At 38.6% G+C, this 23,953-nt stretch overlaps 1 protein-coding gene across 1 annotated transcript in view; it reads right to left on the bottom strand.

Moving 5' to 3' along the window:
- Positions 1 to 243: 243 nt before the first annotated feature.
- Positions 244 to 23,953, bottom strand: part of SLC6A5 (solute carrier family 6 member 5) — a 29,940-nt gene continuing 6,230 nt past the window's right edge. The window contains exons 8-17 of the mRNA XM_023928809.2: positions 21,677 to 21,811; positions 21,131 to 21,234; positions 18,477 to 18,601; positions 15,049 to 15,161; positions 14,636 to 14,767; positions 13,300 to 13,399; positions 6,950 to 7,050; positions 3,669 to 3,836; positions 1,250 to 1,404; positions 244 to 283 (exon numbers count right to left, since the gene is read on the bottom strand). Coding sequence (XP_023784577.2) covers positions 274 to 283; positions 1,250 to 1,404; positions 3,669 to 3,836; positions 6,950 to 7,050; positions 13,300 to 13,399; positions 14,636 to 14,767; positions 15,049 to 15,161; positions 18,477 to 18,601; positions 21,131 to 21,234; positions 21,677 to 21,811 — 1,143 coding nt within the window. The 3' untranslated portion in view covers positions 244 to 273. The remainder of the gene's footprint in view (positions 284 to 1,249; positions 1,405 to 3,668; positions 3,837 to 6,949; positions 7,051 to 13,299; positions 13,400 to 14,635; positions 14,768 to 15,048; positions 15,162 to 18,476; positions 18,602 to 21,130; positions 21,235 to 21,676; positions 21,812 to 23,953) is intronic.

Genomic DNA, 23,953 nt, shown 5'->3' with positions numbered 1-23,953 from the left:
TACATGTTTCAGAGAAAATAATGTTTTGAAGAATTTATGTGCTATATATATAATATATAGACAGGTGGGGTCCTGCTATTTCCCCATTGGCTGAAAGAGAAGAATACACCATCTAATGGTTATAAGTTATATAAAGGTGCTTATAGGCAAATGAACAGGGAGTCACAAAGTTGAACAGCACATCTAACTTCTAATAACTGCTTTCAGGTGGTAACTAGACTACACTTACCACTGTAAGAATACAAAGTTAGGCACAAATTATATGATGGCTTCTTAGGAGATACTGTAAACAAAAGCAGAGAAAGAAGGAAAATTATGTTCAGAGTATTGGAGCAAAGTGACTAAAACCACAGGTGCACTTGGCTTGGAACAAGTTGTCAGACACTTTGTAGAACTGAGGCATACCTAAGTCGAAATGACAGATATCAAATTATCAAAAGAAACATATGACAGGACTTCAAACAGTGATACCCATAGAACTCATTCTGGCACCATTTCCAAACCACTTCGAGACTCAAATGCAGTTTAGTCCCAGTCTCAATTATAATTTTTAGAAATGTTGTTCTTGTTTTTCTACTTGAAAAGATCAAATGGATTATTGTGTTTCTGTTCTCACTCCATATATTGCTTCCTGGTGTGCTGTTTCAAGGCTTTCCACTTGTTTAAATAACATAACAGTCCCTCCAAGTTAGTATTAATCATAAAGGAAGTGTGCAGACATGATGGGTCAAGGTCAGCTGTCAGTGGAGAAAAAGCAACCTCATTGCTATAGGAGCCATATGCTGGATTTACATCAGGACTACAGGAGATCCCGTTCTTTGCTCACTTCCACCATTTTTGAGGGCTGCACCTTCCCTGGAATATACTGGTAGCAAAATCCTAGTCCTATCACAGCTACCTGTTACAAAGAGTGCTTTCTGGAAATGGGTCAAGCTGCACACCTCATTTCCTCCAAAGACTTTGTTTGGTTGGTTTTGTTTATTCCTATAACTAATAACACCTGGTTATGTCATCTGTCACACACAGGGCTTCTGCTGTGTCACTGGGTACAGAACATGTCATGGGCATCACCTACACCTGGAAGTGGTTGTTAGGCCCCCTCTATGGCATGCAACCATAAGTCCTGCTTTCCTAAGCAACCACTTTCAGGCAACGTGGGAAAGAAGAAATGGTGGGTGAAAAAAAATGAAAAAAAAAAAAAACCCAGAAAAATTTGACAATGTTATTGCCATGCTTTTGTAATAATTACTAGCATTGGGTTCCTAATTCCATATCCTTCACTGGCAGTTTAAGTCCCAGAGAGGAGGTTCCCAGCGGATCAATCATGTTCCGGTAACGTTCACCACGGTGCTTCGCGAGAAATGGACCCCAGTCAGGCTGTGGAGAGCACACCAGCTTGAGCCGCTGTGACAGGGGAGAGAAAAGAAAGTCTCATTTGGTGTCATGGAGCAGAATTACAATGCAAAAGAAGTGAGGATAGGCTCAAGATTATTGATGATGGCCTGGCAATGCTCCACTGCTCAGCGTTTGTTTTGCACAAAGTTTTCAAGACTAATAGCGAATAAAGTGTCCAGGTTTGATTATACATTCTCCCCCACACCATGTGTGGGGAGCTCAGAACTATTGCCACAGACTGTGAGGCTCTCTTACTGAAAGATATGTGCACAATTACTTAGCCCAATGGCCTAGGCAGTGGGTAAGTGCATTCAAATAGTTGGATTTATATTTAACATATTTCCCCAAAGTATACAAACTACCAAAAAGTAGTACATCACTATGAATGAAAAAAATTTTAATTCTGAGATGACAAAATGTTTCATTTCTATCTACAGGGAAAAAGAAAGAGGAGAAAGTCATCTGGCAAACAACAAAAATTTTCTGATCTTTCCACTGAGTACTTTATTGAATATGTAATTTGATCAGTACATTCACAGATAAAAAGGAAAGAAAACGTATTTTTGATGACTTAAGAGGGAACAATTATATGTTTATTACCTAATAAAGTGAATCAGACCTCTCTATCAGTTATTTTAATCTCTGCTTAATTACCAGTTTGCAACTTTTACCTCCCAAATCAACTATAATAATTTTATGTAGCAGACTCAATATTGAGGAAATAGAATACAGCTGAAATATCTTCAGCAAAAACCCTTTCAAAACAGATTCAGTTCTTGGGGGTTTCTTTGGATGCACAGCTGGAAAAGCAGTAAGGCAAGCACGCTATTTTTGTGGCAATATGTATGCCAGTTTTACACATGAGAAGTTTTGAAGCAGAACCTTTTGTGTCAGCAAGAGAAGTTTATGAGACAAGGAACAAGTAAATATAATTTCACATTAGCTTATTTCCAGTAGGGGCAGTTGTCTCCTGACCCAGGCACTCCAGTCTGCTCTACACAAGACCTGATGACCCTTTAGACAAGTAGCCTCACTGACTACTGCTTGGATGCTCTCCCTAGGGTGTCCCACCACTGTGAAAATTCCTCTCCTACAAAATTCCTTTGCTCTATGGGAAGCAGAGAAGTATGGTCTTTTCCCTTAGGCATGTGTAGTGTGACATATCGAGAGACCAAAAAGATTATACTATTTTAGTACATTTTCTCTCCTTTTCATTTTTGAAGCAAGAAACTGCCCCAGTGGGATTTGCAGGGAAGCTGAACTGTGAAAGCGGCTACAAAAAGGGGAACAAGTGTCTGTTCCTTCTCCCAAGGTGGGAACAGCACAAGAGCAGGCAGTGATGAGAAGACAGAACTGAGAAAGCCTCAAAGACCTAAAATAAGAGCATTGAGCTTCTCCAGAAGCCAGAGGCAAGGCAATGAAGGGATGAAATGCTGATAATGCTGTACCACACCCTGCCAGGGACTAAGGAGCCAGCAGGATGGGAGCAGCCAGGGAGAGGGGGGGTGACAGGCAAAGACAGAACACAGGAACGGGGAGAAGAAGGTGACCACCACATTTGTGAAGCAGTGCTGGGAAGTGCCAGGAATCCAATTAGCAAAATAAACAAAAGAAGCTTAAATTAAAAATAAAACTTGTAATTATTTTACACCCGGGTGTCAGAAAGGATCAGCTAATTCAAGAATAAAGAGATGAAGGGTAAAAGCAAAGATTGCCAGCTAGGTTTGAGATGAAACAAATTTGAAACAAATAGTTTGAGATGCATGAAAAGCCTTCCCACTCTACATCTTATTCCTGGACTTCAGAGAGTGGCACAACTTGTGAAGCACATCCTGGATGATTCCAGTACTGAACCACCCCTAACTTTGCACACAGGCAACTCCTGATTGACCTCTCCTAGTGCTGATTGCCAGGCTCCCTGGGCACGATACACACCAGCAGCTGAGGCTTCCTGTGGTTATATGCTGCTTTTGCAACAAGGCCAACAAATCTGGAAAAACTTTCTTCCAAGAAAGCCAAGCAAAACCTCATGAAATTTGTCTAGATCCTATAAAACAAACCACTCCACAATTTAGGATCATATTTTTTTGAGAAACTAGGAATAGAAGGTCTACATTTTAAATCAACTGAGCATCTCTTTGCAACACAATAACTAGTTTACCAGAAAGTAATCTGAACAGTATTAGACAATCAATACCTCGAAAAGCAATGTAAAATAAAAGAGACAGTCTCCTGTACTGTATTTTTAAGCAGCAAAAAGACAGAGGAATTACCTCAATAAATTTGCCGGGGGCTAGATGCATTTTTATCACAAACATAACTGGGATCCAGATGACTGAGCAGGCCAGCATCAGCCACCCGAGCACCATGGACCAGCCTGGGTAGTGGTAAGCTCCGTAAGTCATGGGTTCCCACTGGTAAAAACTGAAGCAGAGAATAAACTGGGAACAAAAAAGGAAAACAAATATGTTTGAGTAAGCAAAACAAGCCTGCTATGCAACAAATGGTGGGTATCCACACACAGATTTGGTGTATATGGAATACAAATAAAAGTACACATACCTAAGGCAGGGTACTGCCAAAAGCTCTAATGAATGGATTCCAGAGCCTGAATCTAATGAGTTTCAAGGAAATCTTGCAAAATCCCCAAACAATCACTGTATTTGTGCCAGAATAATTTAAATTAGAATTTTGTCCCTAGAGTAACATCGCTTATTACATGGTCTATTATCAGTTTTACCTAATGTGATTATGCTAAGATCTCCATTTCACTTACTGTATGAACAGCAATATATCTGCTTCCATTTGTGCATAATTCAGTAACTTTTGGAAAATTCCTGTGCTTGCAATAATTGCACATAGAAGATTTATAGAAGTATAACTAGGTGAAGGCACATATAAAAATGATCAGCTTTAGTTCTAGAGATGGGGAATCTAATGATAATGAATAAGTCTAATATTAGGCTATCCAGATGTATCAAATTCAAATATTAGCTTTACAGGGGTAATAATAGAAAAGAATTCATTACTTGGTTTTGCTTTGTATGTTTCCATTGAATAAAAATTGAATTATAACTCATCAGTGTCAATTTATTTCTCACTGTAGCTTCACCAAATATTGCATTTGGAGGGAACAACAACAGAACATGCAAGTTTAGAGAGTAAACATGGTCAGTTTGAATTTGTTTCCCTTAACAAACAACATAATTCCCTGTTCCCTGGTTGTGATTACTGACAGTAGCTATGAGCACAAGTTACTGACAGTAGCTATGAGCACAAGTCTGATTAGTAAAGGATCTGAGCAATTTGCAGAAAAGCCTTACAATTCCCTTCAGAAGTGTAAAATAGGGTCTGAGGTTTTCATCTTGAAAATAACCACGGGGAAAAAAAACAGAAAAAAAAAATCCCATATGCACATGCCTTCATTCTTAACAAACTCCCCAAGAGAAGATAAATACCACTGATGTCATCCTAACACTATTAACTGGACTATGTCTTCAAACTTTTTAAAAGTGATTTGCAAACTACAGTCTACAAAATACATTGTCACAATCAAACAACAGATAGATAAATCTATCTAAAAAGATAGATCTACCTTGTTTTCACACAGAGCAATACTGTAGTGCAGTGAAGACAACTGGTAAAGAAAATCTATGTGAGAAAAGTAGAATACCTTCATTTTACCCACTGGAGAAATAATTCTCACCATAGAAAATTTAATTTCTTCACAACTTAGGATTTTGTTGAGCTCACCAAACTCACTGATCCCTTAACACAGGCATTCCTGTCTGTGAAAACTAAACCTTTTCCAGCATTCAGGAAAAAATGTCCTCATTTGTGAATTAACAATTCTGAAAAGAAGTTACTAACTTCATCTAGTGCCTTTTTCTTCCCCCTTCCAGGAATAAAAAGATTTGCCACCACTTACACTGCACTAAAGAGCAGCACATACAGGAACATCCCAGCACATGAGCTGAAGTACAACTTCTCTGGAAGCATCAACTACAAAAGACTAGAAAGTCACTGCTTTGCTTCTCCACCCACCAGATGAGCTCATAATTACTGTTTCAAAATGTGTGTCTTTTCAGAAATTCCAGAAACTTTTCTTATCTTGGACCTGAACAGCTAAGAAAACTCACCTGGAAAAGCTGTGGCTGTCCCATCCCTGGAAGAGTTGAAGGCCAGGTTGGATGGGGCCCTGAACAACCTGGGATAGCAGAAGGTGTCCCTGGCCATGGTAGGGGGGTGGAGTGAGATGAGCTTTTAAGATCCCTTCCAACTCCAACCATTCTGTGATCGTGTGACTTGGAGGAACTATTTCATACCGCTGTGAAATAATGAGTATTTAAAACCCTACACAAATACAGAACTTTCTGCACCTGTGGTTCAGGCTTGAAGACTTCCAAGTGGAGGTACATGCGCTCAGAAAATATGGTGAAAGAAGTCTTTGTTGTTTTGTGCTGATTTGTCAAGCTGACGACTTTTGAAATGGCTGAAATAATTATTTCATTTTTATCTCAAAATAATGATTTGTGATTTCAGATTGTATCTCCACTTAGGTTAAAATGTAGGGGAAGCACTGTGTTAGAAACCTAGATGGCAAAGGAAGATAAGGTTATTGGATTTGGACCCCTGGACTTGAAAAATCTTTCATAGCTATGGTGAAATAGAGAACGTGACATCTTTTGATTAAATGGAGACCTAAACGTGAAGTAAATACTAACTGAATTTGAAGGAAGGAGTTGGGGAGGAAGTGAAAGTGGAAGATAAATAGGAAGAATTGCAAAAATAAACCAAACAGGCTGGACTGATATGAAATGTACAAAGGGCTCCGTTCCTCCCGCAGGGGGCGGCGCGGCCGCAGCCGCTGTCCCGCAGCGCCACCTCCCGGGGCCTGGTGACGGGACAGTCCCGCTCCTCCCTCCTGTTCTCGCTCGCCCTTCCACCTCAGCCTTTGCAAAGCATCCCTCTCAAATCAGTTCATGTGTCAGTAGAGTGCTCTTTTCCCTAGCCCAGCCTGACAGCAGACAGGAGCATCTTGTATTTTTTTTTCCTTTTGCATACATAAATATCACATACACACACATATATATTTTCGTATACAATTATATATATATATATATATTCATATACAATTATATATATTCATATACCATTTTTATTTTTTATATACATGTACATATATGTGTGTGTATATGTGTATATATATTTGTATGTATGTACGTACTATATGTGTATATATGTATGAGTGTGTGTGTGTATATATATACAATAATATATAATGCTGTCGTGCAGTGGTGTGCCATAGCAGCATTTTGCATGGCCAGGAAAAAGCCACCGTTTTCCTGGTAGACTCACCATCCGTCTCCACCAAAAACACTATTACTTACACTGTTTCTACTACATACCCATAGCAAGAACACATGCACTGTCTTTAAGTACCTGCATCCAAGTTCTAACTACTAGCAACCAGAAACATCATGAATAATGAACAAACAACAACAAAACTCTTTGGAGAAGATGCTAAATTTTTGTTTGCGTTTGCTTTGCTTACTGTTAAAATAGTTGGGGTCACAAATGCCCAACAGACTCTCCAGAATTTACTTGGCTGGAATCCAATCATCATTTCTATATCTTCACAAAATCTTTGCAATCCTGTAAACAGCAAATGGAAAAACAATTAGGTGTGAAAGAAGCCAGCTGCAGTCTGCAACACAGCTCTGGTGTCCTCCTTTGTGTCTAACTACAAAAACACACTCCAACTTTTGGTTGAAAACTTCCTTGGAGGAGCTAACTACACTGTAAAAAATGTGACTAATAGTGTGGGAACCATTCCAATAAAACATTTCCTTCTGAAGGATTAAAGCAATTGAGCTCTTACAGTGACATTAGGTGTTTAGTATGTTTTGTGTTAAAGCCTTAAAAATATGTATTAGGTAGCTGCAATTATTTGTCTATTTGTTTTATTTCCCTGTGAAGCTCAGCCTTATTAATATCTGTATACCTGCTTCAGCACAGACAATATTTCAGATTCTCTATAACTGCTACATGACCAGATTACAGCTGTAGCCCTTAGCATTGAAACTGATGTCCTGTTCTTTTTCACCTGATGCATAAGAGATATTTGAAATTCCTAGAGAGCACCTGCAAATATTTTGAATTGTGTTCAGTGCTGTCTGAACAAAAAGATAAAGCAATGTGTTAGTTCTTCAGATTATTGTATTGATTTCATCTACAAAGTTACTTGAGATAATAAAACATGCAAGATTGAAAAATGATATTTCAGCCACTCTGCAACTTCCCCCAGGCAATGCCATGTGACAGGAAAAGGTTTGTTGGTCAGCAGCTGCTGTTCCCTGGTGGTTATTAGTAAGTTAGCTATTAGTAATTTCAATATTAGTAATTTATCCAAAAGTTAAAATAACAACACTAAAATCAATTCCAGCTTTCCTAATTGTAATAAGAGTGAGGTCTGAGTTCATCTGTCAGAAAATGTTAAAAATTTGGGCCAGTTTTATCTAAATTTTTCAAAGCATTATTCTGTGGCATTTTGTCTAACTTGCATGATACAGGGAAGGCTTAAATACTGGAGAAAAGGTATGGAGTAAGGGAAGAAATACTTGTAACAAAAGTAATAAACTACTTTATTTCATATTGTATAGAGTCAGCTGCTGCAGCTGCTGAGTGTAAGAAGGGATAATCCCCAGGCTTGATCCACCTATTTTGGAAGCCTTTCTGTTGATATCAAGGAGAAATAAGTCTATTCACCTGATTGTTCTAAGAATTAAGAAGGTAAAAAAATAGCACTCGTTCATCATCTAGTGCCTTCTGATGCAGCCTGAAGAAGGCAGCAAGGCTGGGTGATGTTTGGCAGCCCTTAAGGGCCAGCTCAGGGGGTGAGCACATAGTAACCCAGCTCAGGCAGATAGCATGTGAGAGAAAAGCTTAAGAATTGTGTTATGATAAGGAACAGAGAAGTAAAATACAAAAATTAATCAGGAAAATGGTACTGCAAGGACTGTATTTAGGGAAGGGGGAAAAAAATAAAATCTGCAGTGGATGTAAGCTTAGAGGACTGAGCCAAGGGGAATCAGAGGTCACTTTTTTCTGCAACTGTAATTTCTTTCCCTCTTTTTCTCTTTTACTGACTACCACAAATGTTCTTCTTCAGAAAGTTCCTTCTCTGTAAAATACATGTTATTTTTATGACCCATAGAATCACTGTACTTCAGCACCAGTCTGACTAATTGGTCCTTCTCTATTCTGAAATAGAAGTTTGTATGTCTGGACAAATGTCTGGTCATCATGTGATGGATCTGAAAGGAGATTTTTGCTGCAATTGAAAGATTTTCCCCTGTGCTTAATTTACCTGTGCAGCACCTGCAGTGAGTGTGAGTGAGATACTAACACAGCAGCCATCCCTGTGCTGTGCTGGAAGCAAAGCTGGTCTTAAACTAATTGCAGCAGAGCAAGGTACAAGCTGATGGGTATTTCCACTAAGTTTAAATTGCCTTTGAAGTGTCAACTTCAGTCACACTTGCTGCTGCAAAGAAGGGATACCTAACTAGATAATTACCAGGGTTTCTGCCTCCAAAATTCATGGTGGCTTCATATAAACCTGCACAGATTTGTTTGAAATGCCAATTAAAAAAAATAATAAAAAAGAAGTTCCATTTTGGAATGGTCAGTAAATATTCACAGTTTAAGGCACCCTTAAATATTAGCAATTGAGGAGTCAAATGTATGTAAACATATAGAGGGATTACAAGTTACTTATCTCTTTCTAGTGAAAGTTCCACAGAAAAAATGCAAAGGCTATTTTAGTTAAGAGAATACCTTTTCTTTTTTTTTTTCTCTTTCAGATCTTAGTAAATCTTGTCTCCCTCTCAGATCAGTCAAGCCTGCTGAATAACAAATAACTCTGGGAAACAAACAACACATGATATTCCATATCTGTTTTTTCCTTCTCTAAAGTAGAATGATGTATTCATAAGCGCTAAGATATAAAATCCATTGAAAAGGAGACTGCAAACCTAGCTAGACGATTACTTCATTATTCTACTACAGGTAAAATGTCTAAAATTATTAATGTTTCCTACATATACACAGCACCAATTTCCACTCTGACAATTAATCTTCCCGAAAACAAACTGTCAAAAAACAGATCTGGAAAGAGCATGAACAAATTTAACATCATATATTTTCAGTTTCTAGCAGTGTTTCACTCAAACACAGGGATTTTTGTCTTTAGCTTCATGCTACATAATGCAACAGTGGGAATTATGCTGATGATTAAATTAATACCCCTGCCTCTAAGCTGTTCTTTACTAATCATTCATCATAAATTGGAGAAATAACAACTGGAGAATAAACCTCTGAACCAGCATGTGAAATAAAAAGGTGCAGTTCATTGGATTATGAAGCATGGACTCTACTGAAAAATTAGTGATTACAAGGAAACAACTATGTGTGTCTCTTTTTAATTTAAAAATCTCAACAAACTCAGCAAGCAGAACATGTAACAAGAACTAAAGACAAATTTATTTCATCATAAAAGCACCTGCCACTGTTGTGCCAACCTGCTTGCCATGAAGAGTACAAGTACACAGAGAAAGGTGTCAGTGGAGTGTAAAACAGCAGTTGTCAGACATAGAAAATATATTATGCCAATTTTAAGCACTGCTTGAAGGACTATAACCCAAGCAGCAGCTTTGCTTTTTATTTAGGGTTCAAAATCACAAATGTACAAGATGTATTTCTATGAACAGTCCTTACAAAAGTAGCTTTAGCACAGTAAAAGTAGCTCTGGTACATTAGTCAAATAGGTAATGATTTTAATGTCTTTCCTTTGTCATTTAAAAGAAAGGAAGCTCCTTAGTCTAGCAAAAGGTTAATTCCAGGGAACCTTATTTGAAATAGATTATAGCCAAGGCTTTACCAACATCTGTTCTTGAGCAATCGGTTGTACAGGAAACATAGAAAAAATGATCTGTAGTCTGTCAGATCTTTTCCGCATCTGATTACACTAAAGTAACATCTAATTAAAAACCCCTTCTCCTTTTTTCAGGTCCTTCCTTTGCAGAACTATTATTATTTCTGTATTGTTTTATGGTTTTCATAAATGTTAATATTTTAAGGGATACTGGAATTGCTGAGCAAAGCAGACACTGGCCAGAGCAGTTTTTTCTTCCAAACCTAATAAAATGTCATTCCACAAAGACTGATTTGCAATTCTTCTGCTACACAGTGTTCAGTGGAGGAACAGAGATGGTTCTCATTCCCTATTTACCTTCATCCTTACTGAAAATCATGCAGAGCAAAGAAATTTTACAGATGTAGTTTTTAAAATACTAAAAATATTTTAAACACAGAATTTTTCTCATTCACACCAACAGCAATGGCTTTAAAGGGGGCCAGCTTTGACACAGACCAGGTGATGCTGTCAATGCTGGTGGCCAGGAAGAGTGAAAACATCTAGTACAGCATTGTTCAGGCATGCTGTCAGCAAAGTGAGAAGGAGAAGGAAAGCAAAAAAATCCTCAACAAACCCTTTAACTCTTCTTAAGATTCCCTACTCATCACCTACTAAGAAATTTTATTGATTTTAAACATGCTGAGTTTCATTTCAATTCTAAACCAACTCTAATTCAATTTCTTACATGCCAGGGACATTAAAAAACCCAAGAATTTTCATCAACTAAAACATGATTGGCTTAAATCAACTCTTCTCTCTATATTTTGAATTTTTCCATCACATTCTGTAGCAATTCTTCACTAGGTCATGTCTAGCTTAGTAGCCAATCTCCCAGGAATACTCACTGAATTGGATGTCAGTGGAGGTTAAAATACACGGCTGTATTTCCATGAAATTAGAGAAAAGGAAGGGCTGATTTCCTGTCCTTCTATAACATTTATTTCTCAAGCAAAAGCACAAAATTCTGCATTATTTGTAAACCTGTCCTATATTTTAAAGCACTTATTTACAGAGCAGACTCCACAACACTGCCAGATACAATCCAATATTCAGTGGAAAGGACCAGAGACCAAGGTCATGTGGCTACACAAGCTCATTCAGCAGAATATCTTGGAATTCTATGCCTAGCTGATTAAACTATATAATTCATTCCTGTCCATAGGAACAGCTTTACACTCCAGGCATAACTTAATTATCCAGTATGTGGGAAGATCTTCACACTTGCAAGAACTGGTCTCCTGAAAACACTGGGCAAGTCTGGGAGCACATCAACAGCTGGTATCAATTGTTGTAACTACTGCAGCTTTGTGGTAATTGCTCTGTTTTATACTAACTGGGAATCTTCCTCACAACTTAATGTACATCAGCATGAATCAGTACAACTGGTGTTCTCACTGTGAATAATTAATCATTCTGAGTAGCTGCATAGTCTTGAGACTGTGTTATGGACAAATAGAAAAATGGGAAGGTTGGATGTGTACATTTCAAAAAAGGACTTCAAAGGTTCTTAAATGCTGTGTTGGGTTTGCAGGGACAGGTTTTGGTAGCAGAAGGGGCTACAGGGGTGGCTTCTATGAGAAGCTGTAAAAGCTTTCTCCATGCCTGGCTGAGGCCATCCCTGGAGGCTCCAGGACAGACCCACTGCTGGCCAAGGCCTAGCCAATCAGGAATTGAAGCAGCATCTCTGATAACAGATTTAAGAAGGAGAAAAAGGTATTGTGCAGAAGTAATTGCAGCCAGAGAAGAGCAGTGTGAGAATATATGAGGAGAACAGCCCTGCAGACACCCAGGTCAGGGCAGAAGGAGGGGCAGGAGGTGCCCCCGGTGCCGGAGCTGAGATTCCCCTGCAGCCTCTGGTGAGGCAGCTGTGTACCTGCAGCACATGGAGGGCACAGGGATGCACAGATCTACCTGCAGCCCATGGAGGGGCCCACACCAGAGCAGGGAGAAGCCCAAAGGAGGCTGTGAACCTGTGGGAAGCCCATGCTGGAGCAGGGTCCTGGAAGGGATCCATAGACCCATGGAAAGGGAATCCATGCTGAAGCAGGTGTCCTGGCAGGACTTGGGACCCTGTGAGGGACCCACACTGGAACAGGCTGCCCTTGAAGGACTGCACCCCATCAAAGAGTGGCCCACATTACAGACATTTATAGACAACTGTTGCTCATGAAATGGACTCACATAAGAGAATTTCAGGGAGAACTGTCTCCCATGGTAAGTAGCCCACACTGGAGCAGGGGAATGACTCCTCTCCTGAGCAACAGCAGCAACAACCTGTGATGAACTGACCATAACCCCCATTTCCCATCTCCCTGCACTTCTGTGAGGAGGGAATAGAGCTGAGGAAGGGAGAGTGGGAATAAGGTGTTTTTACAATTTATTTTTTATTTCATTATCCTGTTCTGTTTTTCTTAACAATAAATGCAATTAATGTCCCCAAACTGAGTCTGTTTTGCCCATGACGGTATTGGTTGAACAAATCTGTCCCAGTCCTTATCTCAACCCATAAGCATTTGTTATATTTTCTCTCCCCTGTCCAGTTGCAGAAGGCAATGATGGAGCAGCACTGGTGGGTGCCTGGCACCACCAGTATCCAGCAAATGCAAAGATACCTCTATTGCTTAGGAGGCTCTGTCCCTGAAACTGTTGCAGCACAAAAGCACCAGTGGAAAAGTGTCACTAAATGTTTGGTCTATTCTCATGTTCATATCTTTGAGCTATTGGTGGAAAATCACTTGAGACTGTATGAAAATATTTTGAGTATCTTTCATGGGTATCATATGGGTCCTGTCATGCTTCTGTCCAAAATAAGATAATTTTGAGGCTTTTTATTACAAAGAAAAATTACTTCTTTCCTTTAGAATTTCACTTTATCATTTGCTAAAATGTTGCTTTGACATAGGCTGTCCAAAACCAATGTTTTTTCTTACCATAGATATAGGAAACTCCAACAAGTTCAAAGATGGCAATAATGACAAGAGAGTAAGAGGCTGCGTAAGTGTCCACAAGCTGTAACATATACATCCCACCCTAAGAAAAGAGAGATAAAAGATTATTTGTGGTGTTGAGGCAGGCAGATTGTAGAGGAACAGGACCTAAGGAAGCATCCAAATATCGACTGACAGGCTCATGCTGCACTATAGCTTCTTCCTTCTGGCTGAATGAATATCAAATCCAACAAGAAGAAAGCAGAGTACACATGATTCTGCTAGCTAGGACAGCTTGGGAAGACTTTGAATTCAGTACTTTAAGATTAAGGACTGAACTGTGATCAGACCTTCCACCTGCAGTGTCTCAAACCACGTAATATTATGTCAAAAGCAAAATCACCATTGAAAACAGAACTACCACAATAATGAGTCCAGTTAATCTGTTTGGAAAGGATTTAATATCCTGTCTCCATGATGGAATTAAGCAGCATAACCCAAATGAATAAAGGACTGAATCCTTCCTGGGCTTTACAACAGCAAAGTAGGAGCTAGTAGGTGATGAGGTAAGGGGGAAGAAAATAAATTAAAAAGGGGTGAAAAGATGGATAAAATATCAAAATTTTGTGCATCTCATCTTGAAATTATATATAATGCTGAAGGTATTAGTGAAGAAGACACTGAAGTTTATCAATAGTAGATGGGGATTCAAGTATTAACTCCACAGTTTGCTGAGACCATCAGTATATAACTAAGAGGAAAGGCTTTCAAAACAGGTATGCATATTTATATAACATTCAAAATAGGTTGGGGTTTTTTTTCTTTATTCATAGAATGGGTTGGATTAGAAAGAAACCTTAAGGATTATTTCATTCCAAACTCCCTGCCGTGGGGACATTTCCTACTATCCCAGGTTGCTCCAAGCCCTATCCAACCTGGCTTTGAACAATTCCAGGGATGGGACAGCCACAGCTTCTTTGGAAAGCCCGTGCCAGGGTCTCACCACCCTCACAGGGAAGAATTTCTTCCTAATGAATAATCTAACCCTTCCCTCTGTCAGTGTGGGTTGAATATTTAATTTATTTTACTATTTTGGAGATGTTTGGTTAGAAAAAATTTTAAAGCCCTGACTATCAGAAAGATTTGGGCAGCAAAGTCTTTAAAGAATATCTCAGAGCATCTATTAATTTTTTTTTTTTTTTTTAAATAAGACTTTCAGACACACCATGTGTCACAGGTGGCAGAATTCAGCTAAACCTTTTGCAGCTTGTGCAGGAGGAAAGCAGCCACCAGAGGGGGACTGGGGGCAGACAGTGATGCTGAAAGCCAGTGTCATTACCTGAGTGATCATAGGAAATCCCATGATGAAGAAGGACACACAGCACCCAAGAGTGAACAGTGCCTTGTGCGTACGTAAGTACTTGGGGAATTCATCTGACACAGAGGTCACAATAGTCTCAATGGTGGCAAACTGAAAAACAAAAAAAAAAAGGGTTCATTTCAGTGTACACAAAGTGTTCCAACTGCATATAAAACAATATAAGAGAGTATTTTGAGTCCTAGGTGTTAAATGTTCAGATGGCAGCACCAAAGCTCTGCCAAAGTAATTGCCATCAGCATTGATGGCCTTACTTCGTTCCTCTTTTTTCATGACTCACTGCCCACATGGGAAATAGCAATCAATTGCATGGTCCTCCAAACCAATAAATAGGAAAATCAAAAGGAAAAGAGTGGGACACAAAAGCAGTTTACCATAGTGTCTAATCCAAGAGTTAGAAGCATCAAAAAGAAAATTATAGCCCAGAAGGGAGAGAGGGGCAGCCTAGTTAAGGCTTCTGGGTAAACCACAAAAGCAATCCCAGGACCTAGAAATAAGAAAAATAAAGGTTGTCAGATTCAATCTTTCTTACTTACAGAAAGGCTTAAGCATTACTGAATTTAGCCTTACCTGATTAATTTCTATTTACACTGTAAATTTCAAATTACTTATTTACTTCAACTTTCCAAGTAGAATGCATATTCTAAAAATAAAATGCATATCCTAAAAATTCTAAATGAAAAATACAGTATACCAACACACTGATCCAAATTTTTTTAAAAAAATTATCAAAAATTGCACACTGCAGCCACAAATTGCACATTGTCCTGCTCTGTGATCAAATTCCTGCCACTTCCCTGCCAATTAGCAACCTATGGCAAACATCCACACCTCAGTGCTACAACATGAATGAAAATGCAAATACTCTTCTTCAACTTACTGCCTCACTGTTAAATGTGGATAGAATATAAAATATGCCCAGACCTGATACTAGACAGAAAGTAATAACTACTGTGACTCTAAAAAAATCCACAAGAAAACCTGAAATAATGTAGAGCACCAGAAATAAGGAAATGGAATCTTTTAAAGCTTAAATCAGGAATTTTCCATTCTTTTTTGTTGCTATTGTTTTGTTTTATTTTATATATTGGGCTTTAATTTCTATTCACCATAAAGAAAAAGTATTTTTATAAGTGCTTTTATCTGTTTGGGAGCAAAGGGTGCAGGGCTGTGGTGGCAGCATTACAGTAGGTGGCACTTCTTTATTTATCCTTTATTAATCTTTATTTATAAAGCTGAAGGGATGCCCACTTCAAGCACACTGAGAGACGCTTCCTGCCAGGTGAGATACAAATGAGAGCCAAGTTGTCCTCATGCCAAGAGAGTGGGCTCCCCACTCACTCTGCCCTGGGCATTTCTACTTTAGGTCATTGTAACCCCATTCCTCCAGCTACACATGCTGGTTGTGTTCAAGAGAGAACTGCTGCTTGCTCATGTACTGAGAAAAATACAGTTTAAGCACCATAAAAATCATCTCCTTGAGCAACTTGTGAAGTGTTTGGGTTTCCTTCTAAGCAAAAGGCAAATAAAAGAGTTAAAACACAGTAAAAACCAGAACCAAAGTAAGCTCTGTACATGACTCAGTAAGTGCTTCTGCCTTTAAAATGTGCTGCAAAAAAAATTGGTTTCTGCATGTAGAACCACTATTGTATTTACAAACACCTCTTAATCTCTTGATTAGAGATTTCTTCTTGATTTTGGAGATAAAGGCTCTGTTTAAACTTGCTGCCTGCATATAGAAGTTTAATTAAGTCTCAGAATAATGTTACACTTTTAGGAAAAGTTAAATTATAAAATATGAAACTGCATATGTCTCCATATCAGTCTCTCATAACTCTTTTAGATAACATGTCTGGTAGCATCCAACCACAGGAAATAGTCATAGGGAGGCTAGCTCCCATTTCTTCCATCTTCCAAGATTTGATGGGTATGAACTCTTTATAAAAAGTTTATTAAAGCCAGGAAAACTCCAAGCACTTTCTATGTCTTAAAAAGTAAAATTAGCTTGAACTTTTATTTTAAAGCATAACATTTTTCAAATACACTATGTTCTTAATCAGAGAGTGGAACAAAAAGAGATTGTGCCATCTTTCCTTCCATGTTTTACTCATCAGATAAATGAGTTTTTCCTGAAAAGGAAATTCTAAATGAAAAACCGTACTATGGTTTTCAGGTTAATATTTTAAGAGTACAAATAAAGGAAAAGAAATTAAAACCCTTTCTTATTTATATTAACATTTTCATTTAAGGATTTGAAAACTTGAGGGAAATTATGTTTCATCATAATTTTGGCTTTTTTCTCTTCCACTGCAAGAAGAAATACAACTTTAGAATTAAAAAAAAATAAAAAACCAAAAAACAGGCAATGACAAGGGCTGGTTCTTTACACCAGTGCTTAAGTTTGCTTTTTAGCTATGGTTATACAATCCACTACCTCAGTCCACAATTACCCTTAATCTTCACTCTCTTCCTATTGCAAATTCATCTTCTATTACTTCACTAAGTTTTGTTTAAAGTTTCCCCCTGTCATGGAGAGCAGCAAAGCCTCACCCTCATGAAATAATTTTACATGATCTGAACGGGCTCTTCCAAATGCACTCACAGCTGTTCCTACCCCTTGGAACAGCTGGAAATAGAGAATTCCAGCCTGGGACTAGTTGGTCACTCCAAGACTACCAGCAAGTACTCAGCAGAAAATTCTGTTTTCTGAATATTTCACCATTTCCAGAGAGGTGCATCTGCTGAGCCAAGTGTTCCCTCCACCATCCCTGACAGTCATGTCTCTCATCCCACTTCTCTGCATCTCTTTGGAGCTTCCACTGCAGCTCCACCCAAGCACAGCTTCTTTAGCTCTCACTCAATACAAATCATTTTGGTGAGTGCAGTGTGGTTTAGATTTTGGGGCTGCTTTTGTTGTTTGTTCCAGAATGGAGGTAAAGTCTAAAATAAAAACATTAATGTAAACATTACTCCTAAAAACTCCTATGACTCCCTGACAGGAGGGTGCAGCCAGGTGGGTGCTGGGCTCTGCATCCAGGCAACAAGCAACAGGACAAGAGGACATGGTTCAAGTTGTGCCAGGGAGGTTAAGGCTGGAAATCAGGAAGAATTTTTTTCTTTCTGGAAGGGTGGTTTAATGTTGGAATGGACTGCCCAGGGAGCTGGTGGAGTTCTCATCCCTGGAGTTGTTATAGCAAAGGCCAGCAATTAGACTTATGGTCTAGTTGGCACAGTGGTGCTCAGCTCTACCAATTAAGACCTTTCAGATCCCCACTAATGACCATCTCTCTTCACTAACCAAGATGTTCTAATTAGTTCTTCAGAAATGTTTTACTTCTCTATGGAGGCACCTCCTTGCTCCCCACAGTTCAGAAGCACAATTCACTCCTTCCACCAGATTTCTCCCACCCTCCTCTCGTCCAAAATTACCACCACCAGAGAGAGCTTTTACCTTGGAGAGGATTTGGCAAACAGCAGCAGAGACCAATGAGAAGCCAAATAATCCCTTAGACTACATAAAGGGACTATCCCACTCTACCCTCAATTAGTCATTTACACCAAGGATTAAAATGAGTCTCAAATTCCCTCCTTCTCTTACCAAGCAAGTGATTAAGAGGTTTTAACTAAAATCTTGACTTCCAAGGTAACTTGCCTTGTATAGAAATGCCTACATGTGGTTTACCAATCCAAACACCAGTTTGAAGCCATCATTCCCTCCTCCAATATCAATGGTATCATTAACAACAGAGCTGGAAGTGCCATGCGGTGCCTGCCTAAGTAATGAAATGCCAGCGAGCCCTACCTTGGTCTGCCACAGCTTCAATATTCACTTTGAGCTCATTTGCCATGAAGCCAATAACTGAGAAGATGACAAAGCCTGCAAATATACTTGTGGCACTGTTGGTACATGTGACTATCAATGTGTCCCTGCAAAGAAAGCACAAGAAGACTGTTGGGATACACACAATGAAGGTTTTGTATATATGTTTCAGGAGTTTCTCATGAGCGCACACATCTTGTGGGGATGCTGATGAAGGCACACTTTTATACTCATCAGGTACATTTGATGCTGATCAGAGAGCACAGAAGTCTCTACAGCACCACCAGGAATCAGGTCTGCAAGCTTCCATTATCCATGTGCTGTGTAGGAGCCACAGACCATGCAGGAGGGCAGACACATCTGCTCTTGGCCTCTCTGAAGAACAGAGTCAGTCATGGTGACATGATTTGTAACACATTTTCTAACACTTTGCCTCATGAGGACATCTGCTCTCTATTAAATATGGACTAACCACTGCTGTCCAGGTAAGATGACTTTTGTCTTATCCTTCCTGTACTCATACACAAAATTCCAGGATTAAGCTTTCTGTATATTGCAGAACTCACTCAATCACCTTCCTGTCTATAGAGGGAAGATTTCTTGGTACACTTTCCCATGGTAGTTATTGTCAAGGGAATCTTAAGAAATCTATAGCTGAATGTCTTGCTACAGCAAACCAGCCATTATGAGCTCCATCCATAGCTGTTACATTCTTGATAGGATTTTTTTTAACAATATGCATGTCCAGAGAACTTCCCCATAAAACACTTTCTCTTTAGAAAAACAGATTGCTCACTTTAAATATTTGGGGTTTTTATGTTGGCTAGCATTGCTTATTCCTACTGCTATTTTTTTGTCAGGAACAGAATGAAATACAACTTGAAAAGCTGTCAAAGAACCTCACTGGCTGAGCTTCCATCTCACTCAATCTGAGCTGGCAAACTTTTAGAATTTCCAACAGACCACATCTTAATGGGAATGATTTTGTTAATCCTTTAGGTCTACAGAAAAAAAACCGACAATGTGCTCTTTGGAATCATCATGTACTAACCTTCTTCCAAAACTTAGATAGGCTTGAAATATTTCAGTCATTCATAATGAAGTTATGTAAATTTACTGCAATTATAGGTTTTTGACTATGTTTAAAATTAATGTGTAACTGAAAAGTACAATTGCTGTATTAAAATGTAATGAATATAGAAATTGAAAGAGAAAATAGTCATGCTTCATTTCAGTATTCAAATTTGTGTTGAAAAAATTAAAATATTAGCAGTAACTAAGCTTTTCTAATTATTTCTACTTCAGTTTCCCATATCCCTCCATAACACAGGTAAAGCATGTGTTTGGTATTACTACTGTAATATTTTTATACTTCATTACCATGTATTCCCTTCAAAATTTTCATTAACATCTTACAAACTCCACAAAACATTGCTAACTTAATGCAGAAAGATAAAATGATGTTTCTTCCATTTTTCCCCCTGATATTCTGATTGTAATTATTCATTAAGAAAATATGCTCAGGAATAGCATTTTCAAAAATAGGACCCAAAGGATTGTTGGGTGGGAGCTACTGTGTATGCAGCTGTTAGCTTTCATCCATATTTTGGGATAATTTCATTAAATTTCTTTTGACTGCTAGTAAAAATGTTTTTGAAATTCTTAATACTCTGATCTACATTTTTAGTTAAGTATTTTGGACTCTGTACTTAGAAGCCGTAGGATATGGCATGGAAATCCCAAGGAGTGTTTGCTTTGAAGTCTTGACTGGGGAAAGTTTTTGAGCATCCTCTTGGGTGAGTCTCTGCACATGCTGCTGGCTGTCCTGAATCAGCACTTCTGGCATTGCAGGAACTGGCAAAAGTTTGCTTCAGACTGACTAGAAGCTGTAAAATAGCAGGGAAGCACTCTACTAATGCCACTTGCTTTCATGTTTTCCATCTGAAAACACTTTAGCTGGCCAGCTTTTGCATGAAAAACTATACAGTGACTTTTTCCCTTGTAAAAATAGCTTTCAGTGATTTCAAATAAAGGTGATTTTAAATTTCATAGCATTAAATTACTTTGTACCTGTAAAACCATAGTAAGAGTAATTGGAAAAAGAAAGAACACTTAGGAGATGTAAGAATCACATAAATGGAAGTTCCAAATTAGTCCTGCATGTTTCACAATGCAACCTTCAGCCCACTCTACTCGCGGGCTGTCCTTCTGCAGAGCTGCCAAGTGATTCCGTTTCACTGCTCACAGCTCTTGACACATCCCAGATTGCCCTTCAACCTCAACCTCCTGATTCTGAAAATGGGGAGCAAGTAGGAACTTTAACAAGCCTAAATTCTCATCTAGTAGAGACTAGTAGATTAGGACCTAGGGAGAGCAGAAAATACGCAAACCCAAAAATGGTTAAATGTAAAAATCACACATACACCAAAAACACAAACAAACAAACAAAACAAAAATAATCAAACAAACAAAAAAACAGAAGAGAGGAAAAAAATACAGGAGGGAAAAAACTAACTAAAGGACAACAGGGAAAAAAATGACAAGGGAAAAAAACATGAGATGGGGATCTTACAAACCAGCTTTCTGCAAGGTGAAGGACAACTGGTTTTGGACAAACATATTTCACTCTTACACACCTGTAGCAGTTATTATGAAATTTGTTATATGAAGAGAGGGTAATTAGACCTCCCCATGCTGCAGACAAGGAAAAGAAAATCTGAGTGGCAGCATCCTTCCAAACCTAAGTAGGAAAGAAAATAACATCAGCTTCAGGAAAGAGTGTTAGACCAACAGATGTCAATAGAATATTTAAAAGCAAAATCCTGCCATGAAATACATCAGGCCCATTTGATAAGGAGCACTGTTCTTGTTGAGCCCCTACAAAAGGACAATATAAACCTTTCTGTATATGGAAGACAGAAATATAAGAACTATATTGTTTGATACATATCAACTCAAATACATTCAGAAACAAAAAATACAAATCAAGAGGGGAAGCCTGCATCAGATACTGATATTTTATCTGCCAATGACCCTAGATAATACTTTACCCATATAAGATGAAGAACAAGTTTCCACAGATGACAACACTGCCTCTACATATGTAAACTGCTTGCAGCAGACCACAAGCGATCCATGTGATTTATTCACCCCAGCAGCTCTAAGTGCAATAGCAAACCCACCATAGCATCAATCAACTTCTCCCACTTGGGTGTGATGAAGTACCAGATCCCATCTCCAGCTCCAGGTAGAGTTACTCCTCTTATCAGAAGGATGATGAGAACTACGTAGGGGAATGTAGCTGTGAAGTACACAACCTGGACAGGGCAAAGAAAAGGTTTCTGAAAGGGCTGATTTGGATAAGAAGAGAGGAGGGGAAATGTAAGTACCACTATTGCCTGAAGAAGGCAATTATTCAGGCTCAGAGACAACAGTCAGGGGATAAACTAAGAAAACAACAGGGTTATTTCCCTGGAAATCTGAAATTTTATAGCTCTCCTTGCTGCTGGAAACATGAATAACAACAGAGATGAGATAAGACAAGAAGATAAGCTAAAATTATAAGATCATAACATTATGATAAGATTATAAGAGGTGGAATTCTAGACAGAGGAGTGAAGAAGATTCCTCTCTCCATCTGAAGAGGAACAATAGAATTTAAAACTAAATACCACTTTTGTTCGTTGTCCAGAGTGAAGTCTCACAGTTCAGTGGAAATTAAATGAGAAGTGCTATTCAGTAACACATTTCTGTAGTTTTCTTCTGTATTTAACTAAAAAAAAAAAATCTAAAAAATTTTTATTACTGTTTGTACCTCTTAATAATTACATATCACCATGATGACCGTTTTGGTCCAAATTCAAAAAAAGGAAAGTCTGAAATTATTTAGACCTAATCATCACAATGTCTAAATACACAATAGTGGTTGTGTGTTTAATGTTTTAATAATTATCTAGAAGACAGCTCTCTCTGTGGTCAAATAAAATGGTTGGATAATGGCCAGTTAATTTTTACATTCAACACAAAATAATTTCAAATATTTTTCACATTAACATCTGGATCCTAAAGAAAACAGAATCATATCATAACACATTGTGGAATTATATAATGGAATGGTTTGGGTTAGAAGGGATCTGAAAATCATCTCGTTCCAACCCCTGCCATGGGCAGGGACACCTTCGCCTAGACCAGGATGACTCAAACCCAGCCCAGCCTGGTCTTGAACATTTCCAGGAATGAGGCTGTCACTGCTTCTCTGGGCAGTGTCAGAGAAGGCCCTCTGTGCCAGGGCCTCACAACCTTTACAGAGGAGATTTTCTTCCTAATATCTAACCTAAACCCTCCCTTTGTCAGTTTGAAGCCATTTTTCCTTGTTCTGTCACTCCATGTCCTTGTTCCAAGTCCCTCTCCAGCTCTCTTGTGGTCCCTTTAGGTAGTGGAAGGTGTTGGAAGGTCTTCTTGGACTTTCCCCCAGGCTGAACAGCCCTAGCTCTCCCAGCCTGGCTCCACAGCAGACAGGCTTCAGCCCTCTGAACATCTCTGGACTTGCTCCAAGAGTTCCTTCTTGTGTTGTGTGTTGTGGGCTCCAGAGCTGGACACAGGGCTCCAGGTGGCTTCTCACCAGAGCAGAAGGAGAGAATCCCCTCCTTCAGCCTGTGGTCTGAGCTGAAGTGACTTTTGAAACTGCTTTTGGAATTTACCTTGTTGTTTCAAGAGGTGTTTCAACAAGTTGCCCTGATGAATTTCTGCACAGTCAAAAGACTGAACTAATCTGTACTTAAACACAGGATTTCTATCTCTAATAACAAAGAGTTAATATTTTTCTCTATGATAGCAGTATCAGTATTTTCTTGGCCACTAAGAGTAACTTAGACAAATATTCATTGCCACATTCAAACCCACATTATTATCCAGTCTCTTGCCTTTCATAAAATATTTTTTTCCTATCCCACTAAGATAAGGAGAAAAAATATCTCAACTTTCCCCTGGCACTCCGAGTCCCTGGATTTTCTGCCAAGTGACCTCCCAACAGATGAAGTCAGCTTCTAGAAACAAAGGGATGGCTTGGAACTGAAACTCTGTGACCAGGTCTAGAAAATTCATGTCTCCATTTCCACTATATTTATCCCAGGAAATACCTAATTATGTTGCTCATACACACAAACTCTGAGCTTTTTCTAAAGTTCAGTTCTGATTTTAAAATATGCTACTTAACATCTTAATTTACATCATAATTTCCTGGATTCCAGTGAAATGTGAGATTATTGCATAATTTTTATGAACATCACACAGAATAGAGAAGGCTGGAAAGTACCATTTGTACCATCCCACTGCTGAGTACATCTTAAGAGCTCATTTTAAATTTACTGAAGATTTGAGAAAAAATGTCGAACAAAAATTGTTTCTGTTTTGGCAAACAAAAATTGTTTCTGTTTTGGCTGGAAAAGAAAACACAAACA

This window comes from Cyanistes caeruleus, chromosome 6 (assembly GCF_971803275.1).
Source record: "Cyanistes caeruleus chromosome 6, bCyaCae1.hap1.1, whole genome shotgun sequence".
In the NCBI taxonomy this organism is placed as follows: Eukaryota; Metazoa; Chordata; class Aves; order Passeriformes; family Paridae; genus Cyanistes; species Cyanistes caeruleus.
This window is presented reverse-complemented; position numbering and strand designations above follow the sequence as displayed.